General features: G+C 37.3%; 1 protein-coding gene across 18 annotated transcripts in view; it reads right to left on the bottom strand.

Annotated features, from left to right (window-relative positions):
• Nucleotides 1-16,291, bottom strand: part of TNS3 (tensin 3) — a 222,944-nt gene that overhangs the window by 132,541 nt on the left and 74,112 nt on the right. For 6 of the 18 annotated variants that reach the window (XR_003533048.1, XM_027675943.1, XM_027675957.1 and 3 more), the window contains one exon: nt 5,252-5,290. The exons of 2 other annotated variants lie outside the window; for them this stretch is intronic. Coding sequence is in view for 6 of the 16 variants with exons in the window: in XM_027675943.1 (XP_027531744.1) it covers nt 5,252-5,290 (39 nt within the window). In the remaining 10 variants the exon portion in view is untranslated. Of the gene's footprint in view, nt 1-5,251; nt 5,291-6,125; nt 6,337-7,422; nt 7,543-8,105; nt 8,180-8,809; nt 8,992-16,291 lie in introns of those variants that run through there. 10 more of the 18 variants (XM_027675952.1, XM_027675949.1, XM_027675945.1 and 7 more) reach the window with 8 other exon arrangements.

Below are 16,291 nucleotides of genomic sequence, written 5' to 3'. Positions count from 1 at the left end.
AAGGAAAGGAAGAAAAAAACACAGGTCAAAATTTAATAAAGCAAAACTGAATAGCAAGACAGAGCAAGCTACAACCTGCAGCACTCCCTGGCAGAACTGCTCTGGTGAGAGTCATGAAAGGAGCCAGGAAAGGTCACAGCAACTGGGGAGGCCTGAAGACTTAGTGTATCCTTCACCAACTCATGCTTGCTGTGTGCATATAATGCTTGTTTCGTATGCACCTCACAGGTCCTGTAAGCAAACATCTGAATGTAGCAAATAGAAAAGTCCCTCTAAAAAACAGACCTGGGCATTTTCCTAGTTTTTTGTAAGATTTCCGTGCTATTGCTTGAAAGAAGAAAGATGGGAAAATCTAGAAACTAATTAGCCATTAGTCACATTTTTATTACAAATCAAACCCACCTGACACGTTTTCCAGAAAAGCTTTCACTCATTTAAGCTGGAAACCAAAATTACAGCCAGCAGAGCAAAATCATTGCATATGTCAGTTTCTAACTATTTACCCACAGTCATCATACTCCAGGGTATTCAGAGGTCATGCTGATTGACCCAAGTTAACATCTTATGTCTTCTAATACCGAGGTCCCACTTAAAATGAAATTGGAGAATGCAATCCTTCATCTACATGCACAGGCCTTCCCAACAGCACAGTTATTTAGCCTCATATTTCTCAAAAAATCTCTTGCAGGTTCACATTAAAAACAGATGGGTAGAGTTCCATGGGAACATCAGATTGTCTCACATTGTTCTTCTGAAAAGATGTGTTTAAAAATGAATGCAGTAAGCATAAAAATTCAAGCTGTCATATTTACTGATCTTTTTCATACAAAGCATCTGGGGAGGATTGCATTCAACAGACAACATGAAAAAGAGGGAGGGGATTTTTTTGCCATAGGGGACAAACATTCTTTCAAACACTGTTAGCGTACTGAGTTTTTTTTAACGTTTTCTGTTGTCTTGCTCACTTTCCCCATATATAGTTGGGGGGTTGGTTTTATTTTCTATCAACATGTATTTTCAGCTTTTAGGGGTTTTTTTTGAGAAAATGCTGGCACTAGGTTGAATACATGTAAGTATATGTGTGGTGGTTTGGGCTAGGCCTTCCTTGGTGACCAGTTTGTAACCAAGGAAGGGTCCAGATTTACCCAGTATTCCCTACGATTTTTACGTAAGCCAGACTATAAGAAGAGAGGAGGAGAGGCCTTCGCTCTCTTTCCTTCCGGCGGCTTGGAGGTGCAGGTTCCCTGCTGTTTAGTCTGCCGTGTTGGGGAGCGAGGCCTGGTTAGGCCTTGCCAACCTTGGGAGACAGAGGTTGCAGGCGATCGTTCCGGAGCGACTCTCGGTTGTCCCAGGAGAGTAGTGAGATATCTTCTTTGCTAACTCTTTTGTTCTTTAGTTACTAGATCTCGGGCTACTGATTGGGATATATATATATATATATATATTTTTTATTTTAGGTTTGTTCCTTTTCTCCTTCCCCTTTCCCTTGTGAAATTGTATATAAGTGTAAATATATTTATATATATCACTTTGGTTGTTTCTCTCTCGTTTTTGGGTCTTTCTTAGTTTTTTCTCCCTCTTCTCCCTGAGGTTTTTTTTTTTTGTTTGGGGGGGGGGGACTTCTGGTGGTAAGGTTTGGAGACTTGGCAGGGAGCCAGCTTCAAACCATATCAATATGTTAATTGCCATAGATTTCAAGTAAAAAATGAGGTATGCAAGTAGAATGAGGCCTTTGTGACTTCACCACTCAATTCTTCAGAATTTTTTTCAAGGTATTCTCCTGCTCCTTTTAAAAAAGGACACATACACACACAAAAAACCCCAAACCTATTTCTCCCACAATTACTTTTATTCTGTTCTCCTCTTATTTTGAAACAGGTTAGAGCACATTTTGACTCACTGTTCAAAATCAAATGTTTAGTTAGTTATGAGGGGTATGAATGTTCAAGTCTTTAATTTTTCTCCTCAGAGACAGAAAAGAGGCTTGAACAATTAAGGGGGAGAGGAGGAAGGCATAATTACTGACACTCTTCCCCAATTTTGTCAAAATGATCAAACTTCCACTGAAGACTTAGCAAAACAGCTGAACAAACTTCAGTTTGAAGTGACTGTTATAATAAAATATATGTTGCAAGTAAGTGTCCACTTACTCTTTCCACATCAGAAGAGTTGGTTATGAAAAGTGATGTTTAAATGGGAATCTAGAAGTATGCAGAATTTCCTAGTAATCATTTGGGGGGGGCGGGGTGAAGAGAAAAAAAAAAGAGGTGGGAAAGGAAGAAAGGTTATAAAGATTAAATCAGAAATTTCTCTGTTCAAGATCACTATTTAATCATGTCTTAAAACTGATAAGTCATCCAGTGATAAGGACCATTCATCAATGAAGTTATTTTAGAATAAGAATCCACGTACATAAGAGGTTTGGGCCTTCACACCACATTTCATTACTGCAAGACATTTGTCAGGATAGGTGATGGGCCTCTGAAGAATTAAGATTTAGTTTCCTTTATTCTTTTCAAAGACACACTATTATGAAGGATGGAAAAAAAATTCAGTGAAGAAGACAAACTTACTGATCTTGAAGCATCTTAAACTATCCTAGAATATTTCCCAGAATCTAAAAATTACCTAAAAAATAATATCCTTCCATTAGCTTTCCTTTAATTTTTATCTTTAAGTAATAGATTAAACAAAAACTATTTGGAGTTTTAAGGTTAGGGCCTAAACCTTCTCATTTTGGTACCAATTTTTTTTAATTTAAAATATTGATTTTAAAAAAATACTATCTACTGAGTAACTAGTAATCTTGCAAAATAAGATCCAATAATTCCAAGAAAGGTTTTTTAAACAAACTTACCATCTCTGATTTTTATCATATTTTAGAAGCATTATGTAGGCTAAGTCACTCTCAGGTTTAAAAAAAAAAAAAAAAAAAAAAAAAAGGCAGTGACCATGGCACTTTTCTTTCCCTTTTTTTTTTTTCTTTTTTAAAATCTTTGGGTCAAGCTATACATCTCTGCAATGAAAGACCATTTTTACAAATAGCCCACTGCCTCTTCATGAAATATAAGTGCAGCAGAATAGGTCATCTTTGCTAAACGTTTGGCTTGAATTAACAGAGCTGGACTAGCATTATCTCCCTTTCTCCAATCTAAGGAATGTGCATGACAATATAAAGTAATATTAGAACACTTAACAGCAGCTGTTTATATTCTAGCACCTGAACTCCTAACAGCTGCATTGAGTTGATATATGAGGCTCTTGATGCCATTACAAAGCTTCAAGATAAATGCCTCATGAGAAATGGGAAGAAAGGGCCTCTTTGGAAACTGGCATCCAAGCTGAAAATAATCAATAAACCCCATATTCTGAAGAAAAAGAACATCTGTGAATTTCATCAGGCTTCAACAGTCTTCCAACAAACATGTCATGGAGAGTTTAACTACAGTTATTGCTATAAGCCACCTTAAGGAGAGTAATACAGGAAACCTTTACACTGGCTAAATATATGCAACACTGATTTAAAGCAGGCATACGAAATTGTTTATTCATGTGAAAGCTAAAAGGTTGGAATTCCTTGCTGGAATAAATGGTGATAAATCCATGGTTCTGCAGCAAATTGTAATGCCACAAAGTTTTGGTTAATTTGAATAGATGTTGCCCTCTCTATTATCTAAAAATCTCAAGTACTTATTCTTGATCTTCTCAAGATTTTAAACTCGAAAGCTGTAAAAGAAACAACTTACAGCTAATGCCATCACAGATCATGCTCCTTCAGACCAACAGAACTCTTCACTAAACAGATAAAATTTACTTGTGCACAACAAAGATTCCTAATCTAAAAATGTCACCACATTTCACCTCAAAAGCAAAACACACTGTTCAATCTCACTCTCAATAACAAGAAAACATTGCAAACTATGTAGCAAAATATTTCACCTACAGATTTCCCTGCAAGAAATTTAAATAGAATTCTACTCCTTCTTCTGCCTAAAACTAGTAAATGTTTATTTGGGGACTGAATATACCTCTGTCTACATCCCTGCCAGTAAACTAGAACCGGTTAGGCTGCTTTTGCCATCTAAGCTCTTCACCTGTCAGCAGGTCACACTTGGGCCCAGATTACCAGCATTGCCCCATATAAACAGTTCACATAAACCAAATTGAATCAGAATTAATAATGACTGGTAACATACCCCACAGGTTTAAAATTTTTCCTGAATCACAATGACAAATGTTCTATGTCAGAATCAATACTCGGGTTGTGTGCACAACACAAAAGAAATAGCAACTGCAGTTGCCAGTATGCACCTAATACTGTGAGTTTCATACATAAGAAAGGGGTTTTTTTCTATTTATAATTTTAGCAGTGATGCCATACAAGATTCTCAGACCCTGATGTGGGTTAATTAATAAAATCACTGGGTCAAATTTAGGAGAGACCTCCAATGAGTTGACATTCACATTCCTCATAATACCAGAAATTACTGATTTAGGTTTCCAGGCTTTCCTTTACAGGATAATAATTTTTATAAGCACCTTTTGACTTCTGTGGTTCATAATAAGTAAGTATCGCTACCTGTATTCTTCCAGCAGGGAAATTAAGACACTAAAATATGCAAAGTGACTTAGTCAATTCAAGTAGCAAGGCAGAAGTGAGATGCAGGATTCCTAATTGCCAGTGGTTGCACTACAATACACAGAGTTCTTGGCTGACACTTGGGCATCAGCTGTTGGCTGATTAGTCCTAGAAATGACACTAGTGGGTGCCAATGCTGGTTCAATAAGTAACTGTTACACCCCATCCTGCAGGCATCACCCTTGGAGCTGGAATAACCAAATTCAGTCATGCAAGCCAGAAAAGGCTTATAATTTTCCTATCCTGACAAAGTGTGGATTAACTTCCTGTCTTCCACCTTCAACAAAAAATAACAGGCCCCAACCAAATCTTACACTACTTATACTTTCAAACTGATATGAGGCATCAGTATGTTGAAACAAATAATTACTGTCTTTTTTTTTTATTTAAGACACACAAATAAAAGCATAAAACATCCGGTTTTATGCTTTCTTGCATGGGACAAGACACAGTAACAAGCTTCAGGAATAGACCCTTAATTTGCCAAGCCTTCAGAGAGGAAAGGTGATGGCACAGTACTGAAATAACAAGAGAATGAATCAGACTGCAACAATAACCTAACCTATAACCTAATAAAACTTGATGGATATCAGTATTGCCAAAAATACTTACCAGCTCGTAGTTGCCTGGAAAAAAGCAGGGTGTCACTACCTAGAATAAAAAATGATAATAAGATAAGGAAAAACAGATACTTCCTTCGGATATGTCCCAATTGCATTGATTGAGCTCCCTCCAGGCAGAGTCAAAGGGTCACCAGCCAGACCAGGTGCAGAACTCGAGTGTCCACTGCTGCTCTCAGCTGCATTACTTACTTACGGGGAAACATGGAGGGCTTTCTCCCTTCCTCCATCCTTTGCAGCATTCTTCCATCATCATCTCAGTTTTAGTTAATAAATAATTTTTCTGCTTTTTGAGAAATCTGGAACTTCAGCAATCCCCAATACCTTACCCTTGTTCTGGAACTTTTACAGGGCATGGGCTGAGCAGAGCAAGCAGAATAGATTTCTGTGCACTCACACAATTTCAGAGGTCTGGCTCCAAATTAAAACACTTCCTATGAAGAAGATATTGTGTATACATCGCTCCCAAAAAAAGAAAACAACAACAACAACACAAACAAAAAACCACAAACAAACAAAAAACCAACAACAACAAAACACCACACAAAAAAAACCCCAAACCACCTTGTTTGAATATTCAGAAAGCAAAACTCAAAGAAATCCAGGAAAAGCATGACTAACATGGATTACATGATGACCTAGGGAAAAGCAAGCGTTAGATTATTTCTACAATCCCATACAACAGGCACCCTCAGATTTCACACATACAGTCAGAAAACTGTAGGTTCACCCATTCACGCCACTCAAGTGAGCTTCAGTAATAGTCACTGTGCATGCTCACTTTAACAAGCACCTTGAGGTTAACCCCAGTGAAAGCTGTTTCATTTAATATGTTCACCTTCAATGGCTCTCCAGGACAGACTCACCTCTCAACCAGCAGAGTGGAGCCAGAAACTCTGTGGTAACACCTGGACAACAAAGGAGTTTTCTTTCAGGAACTGTTGGTGAGATCTGTCCTGCCAGATCTCAAGTCATGGTATACAGAGTGGCTTACTGAGCAGAAGGGCCCTCATGCCTCATGTAATTTATAATCCTTAGAATAATAAAAAGAAGATGCAGCCCACACAACAGAGCAAGCTGCAAGAACAAAAAGAAACATCAGTCCTGTACGCAGCACAGACAAAAAGAAAGACACCTGACTACACTAGGACAACCCATTCCAGCTTTAACACTCAGTAACAGCTTTTAACCACTAGCATTAGAAGGGACAGCATTTCCCTCCACAAGTAGTCATGAAAAAGATCTATCTCTGATTCTCAATGCTTCTTAAATCACAAAGTACTTATAAAAAGGAAAAAAAAGTGGCACATTGATTGTTCAACTCCTAGCCTGCTTACGATCTCCACACTACCCCTAAAGAAAATAAGACAGATTGAACCCCTTGAAGTTTGTCTGCGGTACCCTCTGACTCCTCGGTGGGCTTGCAAGTCCAAGGTCTGCATCTGTGCAGCTCATTTTGTAACTGCCACTCATGATTTACTAGTCTACCACCAAACACCCATACTAAACACAGGGAAGATGTTAATTAAGATGTTATGATAGCATTCCTGTTGCTGAAAGCAAAGACATCGTCTGCCTCTGTGACCTCTTGCCTGACACAACATGTAAAACTTCATATGCCACCTTCAATTACAACTGCCAATTCTCCTTTCGAGCCATAGTGACAAACCATCAGGCAGGGCAATTCAGAGCTAAAGAATCAAAGCCACGTGCACCCTGCACCACCATCACAACCAGCACACATCTCTATTTACAGAGAAAAGACTGTCCTGACCACATGATCACCCAAGTGCTTATAAACAGGTTTTGCTAGTGTTCTCATTAGCAACACCTAAGGTTAAAGTAGATAAACACATGAAATTTCAATTACTTTCACTGCCTATACTAAGAAGAGAGAATTAACAAAAACCCCAAAGAAGTTTGCAGGCTGGCTGGATAGTGCAGTGCAAAAGCAGAGATGAACTGACATTGCGTACTCATGTAATTAATAACTGGAAACACTGCAGAATAAAACTGTCATTACTGACACACATAAATATAATCTCTGCTCTCTCCTTTCCTTCCATTGATCAAAACCCATGAGGAATCAAGCATATCTTTTATCCTTTGGTTGACTAAAACACAACTCTGCTGCAATCTGCTTGATAATTACAGCTGACTTACTGCCTAAGTAAAATCCCCTTTATTTTGACACAAGAACGTTGGGGACATCCAGTGGACGTGAACTTCAGAAAAGAAGTGAGAATCTCTGCAGCTTCGTGGCATCTTAGCCAGGCAACTCTGGGCTGTAAGATGATCACAGAATATTCTGAGTTGGAAGGGACCCACAAGGATCATCAAGTTTAACTCTTAAGTGAATGGCCCATAGGGGGATCCAACCTAAAAAGCCTTGGCATTATTTATCATGCTCTAACCAACTGCACTCATCTCAGATACAGAAGATGAGAGCTAACGTTATTGATAACACTTGATCTTTTTCTTCCCTGAGCTTCTCTGTGTCTAAAACGTCTATATATAGCAACCTGACTTTACAGAAAAATTCCATATTCTTCTGGTTCTGTGTCTTCTGCACTTTCCCATGTTAGATAGTATTGTTCTAGGACTATGAGAGTCACAAAATACCCTTTCTGGTATATACAACAATCCCTTTGCAATTGCACACTACCACTTACCACTATGTTGAACTGTCACTAAACTGCAAAGCACTCAAAATTCATCATTCAGTAGAAGACTTTGATACTCTGCTACTGTTTTTGAGCTACAAAACTCAGTGCAAGACACATTGAACTAAGATGCACTGATTTTTTTTCCTCTGAGTCCATGTATACGAATAGCATATTTCTTCCCATATGAAGCAAAATAGTCAAGATCCATTGTATCCAACTTCAGTTCTCATGAGCAGTTGCAGCAAATTCTTCCACAGTTAATCCAGACACAGGTTAAAAGCAAAAGAGTTTTTAACTTGTTAAAAGACAACAGAGAAGCTATTATAAGGTCCAAACAACCTACATTGAAGAGGTAGCTCCAACTTCCTCCTCGTTTCCAAAGGCCTGAGACATGCTACAAAATTAGCATTTAGATAAAAAGTATAGAGCTGAAAAGCAAGACTGCAAGACTTCAATAACAATGCAGGGACAGAAAATGGAGTATAAGTGTCTCATTCATGGGTTTAAAAAGTTACAAATTGTGTGCCAACTGCATAAAACAAACTTCAGAAAGACTTTTCTGCTCCCCCAACTGAACCTACAGCTAATCTTAAAGAGACATTTACAGTAACCTGGTTTGTCAGCTTTCAGTTGTTTCTTTATTCTTGTAAAGAAATGTACTGGATATGCATTAGTGTAATATTTCATAGTTACACACAATCAAGGTGTATTTAGCTTCTGCACTTCTGTACATTCACATCTTAACAAGCAGAATATAGGAATATAGGAATGCCTTGCTTATTTTCAAAAATAGTTACCTCTTCAGTGCCTGGCACATACACACATATAGGCACATTATCAATCTATTCACAAATAATTAAGCACATATTTGAAAGACAAAGTACCTGTTCTTGCATACACAGCTAATAATAAAACATTTTCCTGGTCTGATACTTCCTGAATCAAGCCTTAGTTTAAAAACATACCATACAGATGGAAAAAGATTTAACAAATTTCTTTGATGAAGAATTCTGACTTCAATAAATCTGCAGGTAATTTTTCTTCATATGAGTGTAACACCAGTCACATCAGTTAATGAAAAACTGACTAACATGAGATAAATGTTAACTCAAATGAAAAAGTCAACAAATGACAGGATATCTGGCACTAAGGAAATAAAATCTGTCTCCACTTGCTGTAACAGAGACACAACAGTGCCCCCCATTGCAACAGGTCATTTGCTGGGATATCCAGTAATGACATTTCGGTGTATTTTTCACTCCTAAATGCATATTTCATTTTTATCTTCCTTCCTTTTTATTTTCTTTTTGCAAGAAGTATTTGATTTTTCAGAGGCAGAACCATCTTCAAAGAATGAGCCAGTTATTACCAAAAGCACATTTCAAAGTTCAAATCTCAAACACTATTGCAAAAGCTTTTGCTTTTGCAAAAGCAATTTAACCACTTGGCTATAATGCATCACTTTCTTCCGAGCTACAGTTTTATCAAGCAAGAAATGCTGGCATGCATGCCACAGGTTATGTGTAACACAAAGGATGTGCAGGTGAAGGAATCTTCACCAAATATATAAAGTGACCTACTAAAAAACCTGATCGCTCTAATTCACTACTAACCATGTTACAAAATTGATGAGAAAGAGTGAAAAGAGCAGCACATTGAAGCCACTGACATCCTCCAAATAACGTAAAGTTGGTTATGTTAGGAGACCTTCTGAATGTTGCATAGATGATTGTGAGGAGCCCAAATGGTAAGCTCATGGACATATTTAATATGAATCTTTATATACATATATATATATTTACACACACACACACTTTTTCTTTTTAAACACATACACTTAGCTATTTCTTTCAATCTACAACTTTGGAGTTAAGTCTTGAAAACATAAGAAATTTTTCTGTTTAGTTTTCTTCTTCTGTCATGGCTGTCAGTTATCGTCCCTCTTATCCCAAAACACCTAAGCCATAAATTCCCTTACTTAAAAAACAAACTGAAGGATATTGAGTGCAGTATACCCTCAAGTAACTCTGTGATCTCAAAGATACAAACTACAGTATGACAAAATGAAAAATGTAAATTCAAATTCTAGGATAAAAAGGGACACAGAGAGGATATTGAGATAAAAAACTACAATAGTTTTGTTTGTTTGTTCTTTTAAATAGACCATCTCCAATTGTGTGATATTAGCATCTAACTCAGACATTTGTCCTAGAGATATCAAGTAGCCTCAGCATTTCATGCCAGACAGAATAGCTCTAAAGCATGCCTAAAACCCACCAAGTTTTCCTCTTCAAATTAAGCATTTTTTGGACATGTTGAAAACAGCAGCCTTAAAGGAAGACTTGGCAAATACAGCAGAAACAGAACAAGCACTTTGCAGTCACTAGACTATTGTAATAAACAAGATACAATTGTTTGCCCAAAAGAAAAAAGATAAGATACAGTAAAATCAGCTGAGCTTCAATACAGCTACAGACTTGGGATTATGCCTTATGAAATAATGTCTGAAATTACCACCTGAAATTAAAAGTTACGTGCCTTCAGGAGGGTTTTCAAAATTTAACGTATTTATACACATAAAAATCCACATTTCCCTGTGTCTACAAAACAACAAAGCTGTTTCAAACTAATTCATTGAAGGAAAAGGAATCTTTCACAAGTAACTAGGAATGCAGTTATCCCAAGATACAGAAATGTATTGTTCACATATAGAAAGCCATCTAAAAGTCTGACTTTCTTCCATGCTGTGATATTTCATCTTGCTATGTCACAGCCCTGACCTACATAAATGAAGTTGTTCAACTCTTTAAAGAACACATATAGGGCAAAGACACTTGTTGCATTGGCTATTTGGGAAAAGGGTTAAAAAAAAAAAGAAAAAAACACACAAAAAACCCAAACCAACCAACCAACCAACCCCAAACTCCAATGAAATAGAAGGTTCCTAGAAGCAAAAATGGGTACGTTTCCCTTGATAACTGTAAACAAGAGATGAAGTCTCTTCCTTTATCAGTTCACTAGATTTGCTCCAAAAGAGTTCAGAAGCAAAAGAAAATAAACTCAGTCAGAACCTGGGTGTAGCTAACAGGGGTTAAACCAGCCAGCAGGAGCCAGGATCCTAAAACTAGATTTTACTGGACTTTGTGCTAGCCCTCTGCACTGTGGTTTAGTTTGCCAATTTGAACTGTAAATGCTAGCTACTGTCCCTCCTGAGCTAATCTGTGTAACAGATTAAAGAGGTTTATAAAGTAGGCTGAAATTATTTGACGCAAATGAGTGTAAAAGCATAATATCTTTGCTCAAAATGTCTTGCTTTGCAGTTTTTTCAGCTAAAAAAATAATCCTGATTTTGACAATTGTACACATGTTTGAGAGAACTGACTTCTGCTTTATTTGTATGAGATCTGACCTCTCCGAGCTTAATGAAGCATATACTCCTCAGGGAACTGTGTTACCCTTTCACGACACTAGGACTACTTCTTTTGGTATAATCCCCATGAGAAAACATTCTTCATTTGCGAAGTCAAACAAAACTTGCAACACTACCAGACAGGGAGGGCCCCAGGAAGCAAAGGGGATACAGTTCTGCCAATATTTTCCACTCCCAAAGGAACAAGCTACAGAATGGATTAGATTTTCTTGAATGGAAACAAACTGTGCACTAGACCTGGTACCTCAGAATTTTGGACCTAAAATATACATATTGGTCTGATTTCTCAGGCTTTCAGTATGCTTCCAACATCTGAGCAATAGTGATAAGAACTAGAGGCGTTATGGTCCTATGGTCATAAACAGCACCACAGAGTCAACAATATCAGAAGTTTTAGGAGAAGGAAATAGATTTGTCATGACAAACTGCAGAGGCCACTGCTCAGCCCACAGGTTTCATGGCATCCAGTGTACCCCTAAGATCTAGGACAGATAGATACCGCCCATGATAGGAAAGAATTAAAGATAAGATATTAACGATATTAAAGCAATATATAAATTATAAACATAGGTTAAAATGGGGGGCAGAGGTGTATTTCTCTTGATACATATTACAGGGAAGAAGGACATGTGGTAGAGAACACCAGAAGGCTGCAATGTCGTTCTTGTCCACTCAAATCACAGAAAGATATGAAAGCAAAAGTCATGTATCAAGTTTGTTTGTAAAGTAATGAGTTTGGGGGTGGTTTAAGTTTTTTGCTTTATTTCCCTACAGTTGAAACCCATCCATCTGCAGGACGACACTCTGTGGCACGTGGGTACCATTTACAGCAAAAAGGTCCTCACTCTGCACCATTTGTGGCAAATGAATTCACCAGGACAGACTTTTGTCCAGGCAGAACCCTCTTGTAACTTTATTGCTCCATAACTATGCACAGGCTCTCAGCTGACTCTGGGTCCAAACTCCCCAGCCAGGCCAGGTGTTTCTTCTCTCTCACATACCACATCCATCCACGTGACTCTCCCAGCCACAGAGAACAACCATGCTTCAAGCAGCTTTCCAGCTTGACCTTGCGATTCTTTTCACACACACACTAATCTTAGCTCTAGCTAGCTCAGGACCACAATATTATTGCTTTAGTATTTTCTTCTTCTTCTTTAGCTGCTCCTACAACACTCTGCATCTCCCTAAGGCCTTCAATGCTTTAATGTATTAAATCACAAAAAGGAATTGCATCAGGCAATACTAAGATACGCAGAGCAATTTAGCACAGGCCTGGTTTCAATCTGTGACAGAAGGATTGCAAGAGTCATGCCAAAGAGGCAGTGACCTCTCCAGCATGAAGTTTATAGAAAACCTTTGCAAAAACTGCTGGGACTACACTGCTCAAGAAGCCAAAGGACACTAAAGTAGCCCAAAGGGTTGTGAACCAGGCAGGAACCTTTCACTTTCCCACTAAAATGTACTCTCATGTTGTAAAGAAGGGGTCCCCTCTACAAGGCCCCAGTTTTCCCATTTTTAAGATTGAGAGCACTTTGTTGGAGGCTGACATGAAAACAAAGGAAGGGTCTGAATTTTATGGCATTATTGCTGACTTTCTTATATCACAATAGCTCTCTAGTCATTTTAACAAATTTCTCTCCTCTCAAAATACCTTAAAACAAAGTCTTAAACATTTATATTCCCAATATATTTTTAATTTTCCGCTATTCAGAAAAGACATAATGGAAGAATAGGGTACAGAATGACACACTTAAATACATATTCTTTTAATCACCAAAACTAGTTCTCCCAGATGGCTTTCACTAAGACTGAATTTGCTCTATTATGCTTTAACTGTGGGAGGTATTTTAAATGCTTCCTTCAGCAAGACAAAACAAGACAAGGGAAGCAGCCTTTTAGAAATAATTTCAAGTAAAATACTATGAAATGCTGTGTTATCACACGGAAATAGTAAAAGAAAATTCTAATGAAGCTTAGATACTTCAGTTTGCTGATACAAAACAGTCAGAACTTCTGGGATGGAGCTCATAATGTTCAAAACAGGTAATACTCTCATTATGTTTTCACAAAATTGTGGTTATTCATAATGATGTCTGTACCTCGGTTTCCAATCTTTTATCAAGACAGTAAGGCAACTCCTTGCAACGTAAGGCTCAGGTGGCTTTAACTATGAGATGCAATATTGCATGAAGGAATTCAACCAGTTTCCGTGAGTATGCACACTTCAACAAAATACCCAGCAAAACCAATATAGTACAACACAGCAAAAGCAAAATAATATGGCACAACAATGGTGTAAAATGCTATACATCACTGAGGCCCAGTGCATTTTGCCTGCTACCCAATTACAGCCACTGTTGATGTTCAGAGTACCCTTCAAGATGTTGCTATTGCCTTTAGCTGTAATAGTGGATGCAAAGGCAGTGCCTCTTGAATAGAAGCCAAGAGTCTAACGTACAGTAAGGGTAAACAACTTTTTATAACAGAAACTCAAGAAGAAAGGATTGGTACATTCTTGTAAGCTACTTGATTCCTATTTCCCAAAGACAAACATAGCATGAGATATGTAATATGATCTAAGGAAGCATTCCAAGCAGCAGCAATGTAAAATGCATCAGTCCCAGGTTCTTTCATCCTACTTTCAAGGGCTAACAAATGCCTTTCTACTTCTCTTAAAAAAATAATAATAAATAAATAAATGATTTTTAAAAGTTAGATGGCAAGTCTGTGTGAGATTTCCCGTATCTATACAAAAATTATCAGAGCTAGTCAGCAAATAACTGGACTAGTAAACAGATCCTTTCCAAAATCAGCCAGAACAGGATAGGGCATGGGAGGAAAAAGCAGAATTTTTTTTTGTTTCTTTCTCTCACTAATATAATCTTATCCTCTTTTCCCCTTGCCAACAGATTTATTTATTTTTAATGAAAATCAGCAAGGAAACAAAGCAACCTCAAAGTATACATGTTCCACCTAGGTCTTGCACAACAGAGCCAGCTATCTGAAACTGTAAGTCTAAATGAGAGTTCTTATCTACAAACATTGAAGACCTCATTTGAGCTACAAATGTCAATCACAAAACTCATACAGCAATCGCTTGGACTTCAACTGCAAACATTTTCATTTCACCCCAATGCCAGGCAGCACTAACAGGGTTGCATGCATGGTAATATTCATGCGAAACAGTGCCTCTAAACAAAAAAATTCTTGAAGTCTTCAGCCTTGAATGTTTTTGGATTTATGGATTTCCAGAGAAATGTGTCAATCACAGAAGTTCATTCACACAGTTCTCTCCTGAAAACAACAAAACAAAAGTTTTCATTTAAGTCCTCTATTCCCTTTGCCCAAAATCTAAGAAGGGTAGGGAGAACCCATACTGAAATAAAAGAAAACCTAACAAAATAAACAAAACCAAACTCATTCTTCAAAGGGTAAAATTATCTGCCTTCATGCTCATCCACCGCAAGAGCCAGAGCCCAGCTGCACAACCTTAACAAGCCTGCTCCAAGAAAGCACAAGATTTATTCACAAACCTGTCCAGGAAGTACTCAAGTGACAAAAGCTAACAGAGACATTTGAGAGCCAAGACAGCTTGTGCTTTAAATCTCCAGACTAAAAATATGTGACCAATATTAATGTGTCTATATATGCAGATATATATAGATAGGTAGAAGTTCTTTATTTTCAGAATACAAACTGAACAAACCAACTAATAAAACCAACTATCGCTCCTTGCTAATTTTTATGCTTGTGATTACTTTCATTCTCCCTTCTATACTGCTGCTAGTCACGTGTTTTACATTAAATCAAGTTAAGTTTTAGTTTATTTCTATGCATTTTTCTGCAATCATGTTCATATTTCCTAGACTGTTAAAAGAGACTAAGAAAGAAAAAGTTAAGGTATCACAAGGAACTTTGGGGGTAGTGGGGATCTTCCTTTCAATCCTCTTCATCAGCAGCAGCTTAATCAGTTTAAGGAAAAAAGAAGAACAGTGTGAAGGGAAGAATTATATTTTCTCAGACACAAGTGCCTAGACAAGAAAGAATTAGAAAAAACAGCCTTTGAGAAAAACAGAAGACAAAGTGCCAAGTCAGAGTTTATACCTTTTATAATTAAAATAATTTTGGTAGGTTTATAAATTAAAAAATGCTAAAAACATATTATAAATCTGTCATTTCTCTCTTAAAAAAAAAACCTACAGAATTTTAAAGTAATAAATTGTTTGATCTAGGTTTACCATCATTCAAGTGGCACACCACAGCACAGGAAACTAGTCCAAACAAGTATTTTAGTCTAATAATTTAAAATTCTGAAGCTTTGATTAAATTTGGACTCAACTGAGATGTCTAAGACAGCTTATTGAAAGCTGAAGGAGGAAGTGTTCTGAATCAAACCCATATATAAATAAATTAATCTTACTGGAACTGTAAAAAACCAAAGAGCTTAGGTTATTAGTCTCCTTGAAACATCATTTCAGACTTGCAAAAGATTCAATGTGTATTATGTAAAGAGTCTTTTTGGCTCAAGTATAACAAAAATATCTTCCAGGTTGAATTAAGGATAACTTAAGGAATTAAGGAATAAAGGAATTAAAAATTAATTTGCACAGATTAAATAATTTATGCAAAAGCATAAAGCTGCATCACATCTGATTCAACCAAAGACTCCAGTAAATACTTACGCTGACTGATTCTAAGAGAATTTAAGCATTTGCTTACAAACTTAATAAAATCAGTCAGTTCTCAAGAGGGAGAATTAACATACAAGAAACAAGTCAAAAAAAACATGGTCAAGAGGTTCCCCCTCTAGCTTTCACTCTTCCCACAAGACAGAAGATAGAAACTGGTTTTCAAGTTCCCAGACTTCAAAGGACAAAGTCTGGCTACAGTCATGAGATGACAACTTTCAATGACTCAGCTCTATACCACACAC

The sequence above is a fragment of the Neopelma chrysocephalum genome, unplaced genomic scaffold (genome assembly GCF_003984885.1).
Source record: "Neopelma chrysocephalum unplaced genomic scaffold, ASM398488v2 Primary Assembly neopelma1_26, whole genome shotgun sequence".
Taxonomy (NCBI): domain Eukaryota; kingdom Metazoa; phylum Chordata; class Aves; order Passeriformes; family Pipridae; genus Neopelma; species Neopelma chrysocephalum.
The sequence above is the reverse complement of the archived record's forward strand: the minus strand, read 5'-3'. Positions and strand labels throughout refer to the sequence as shown.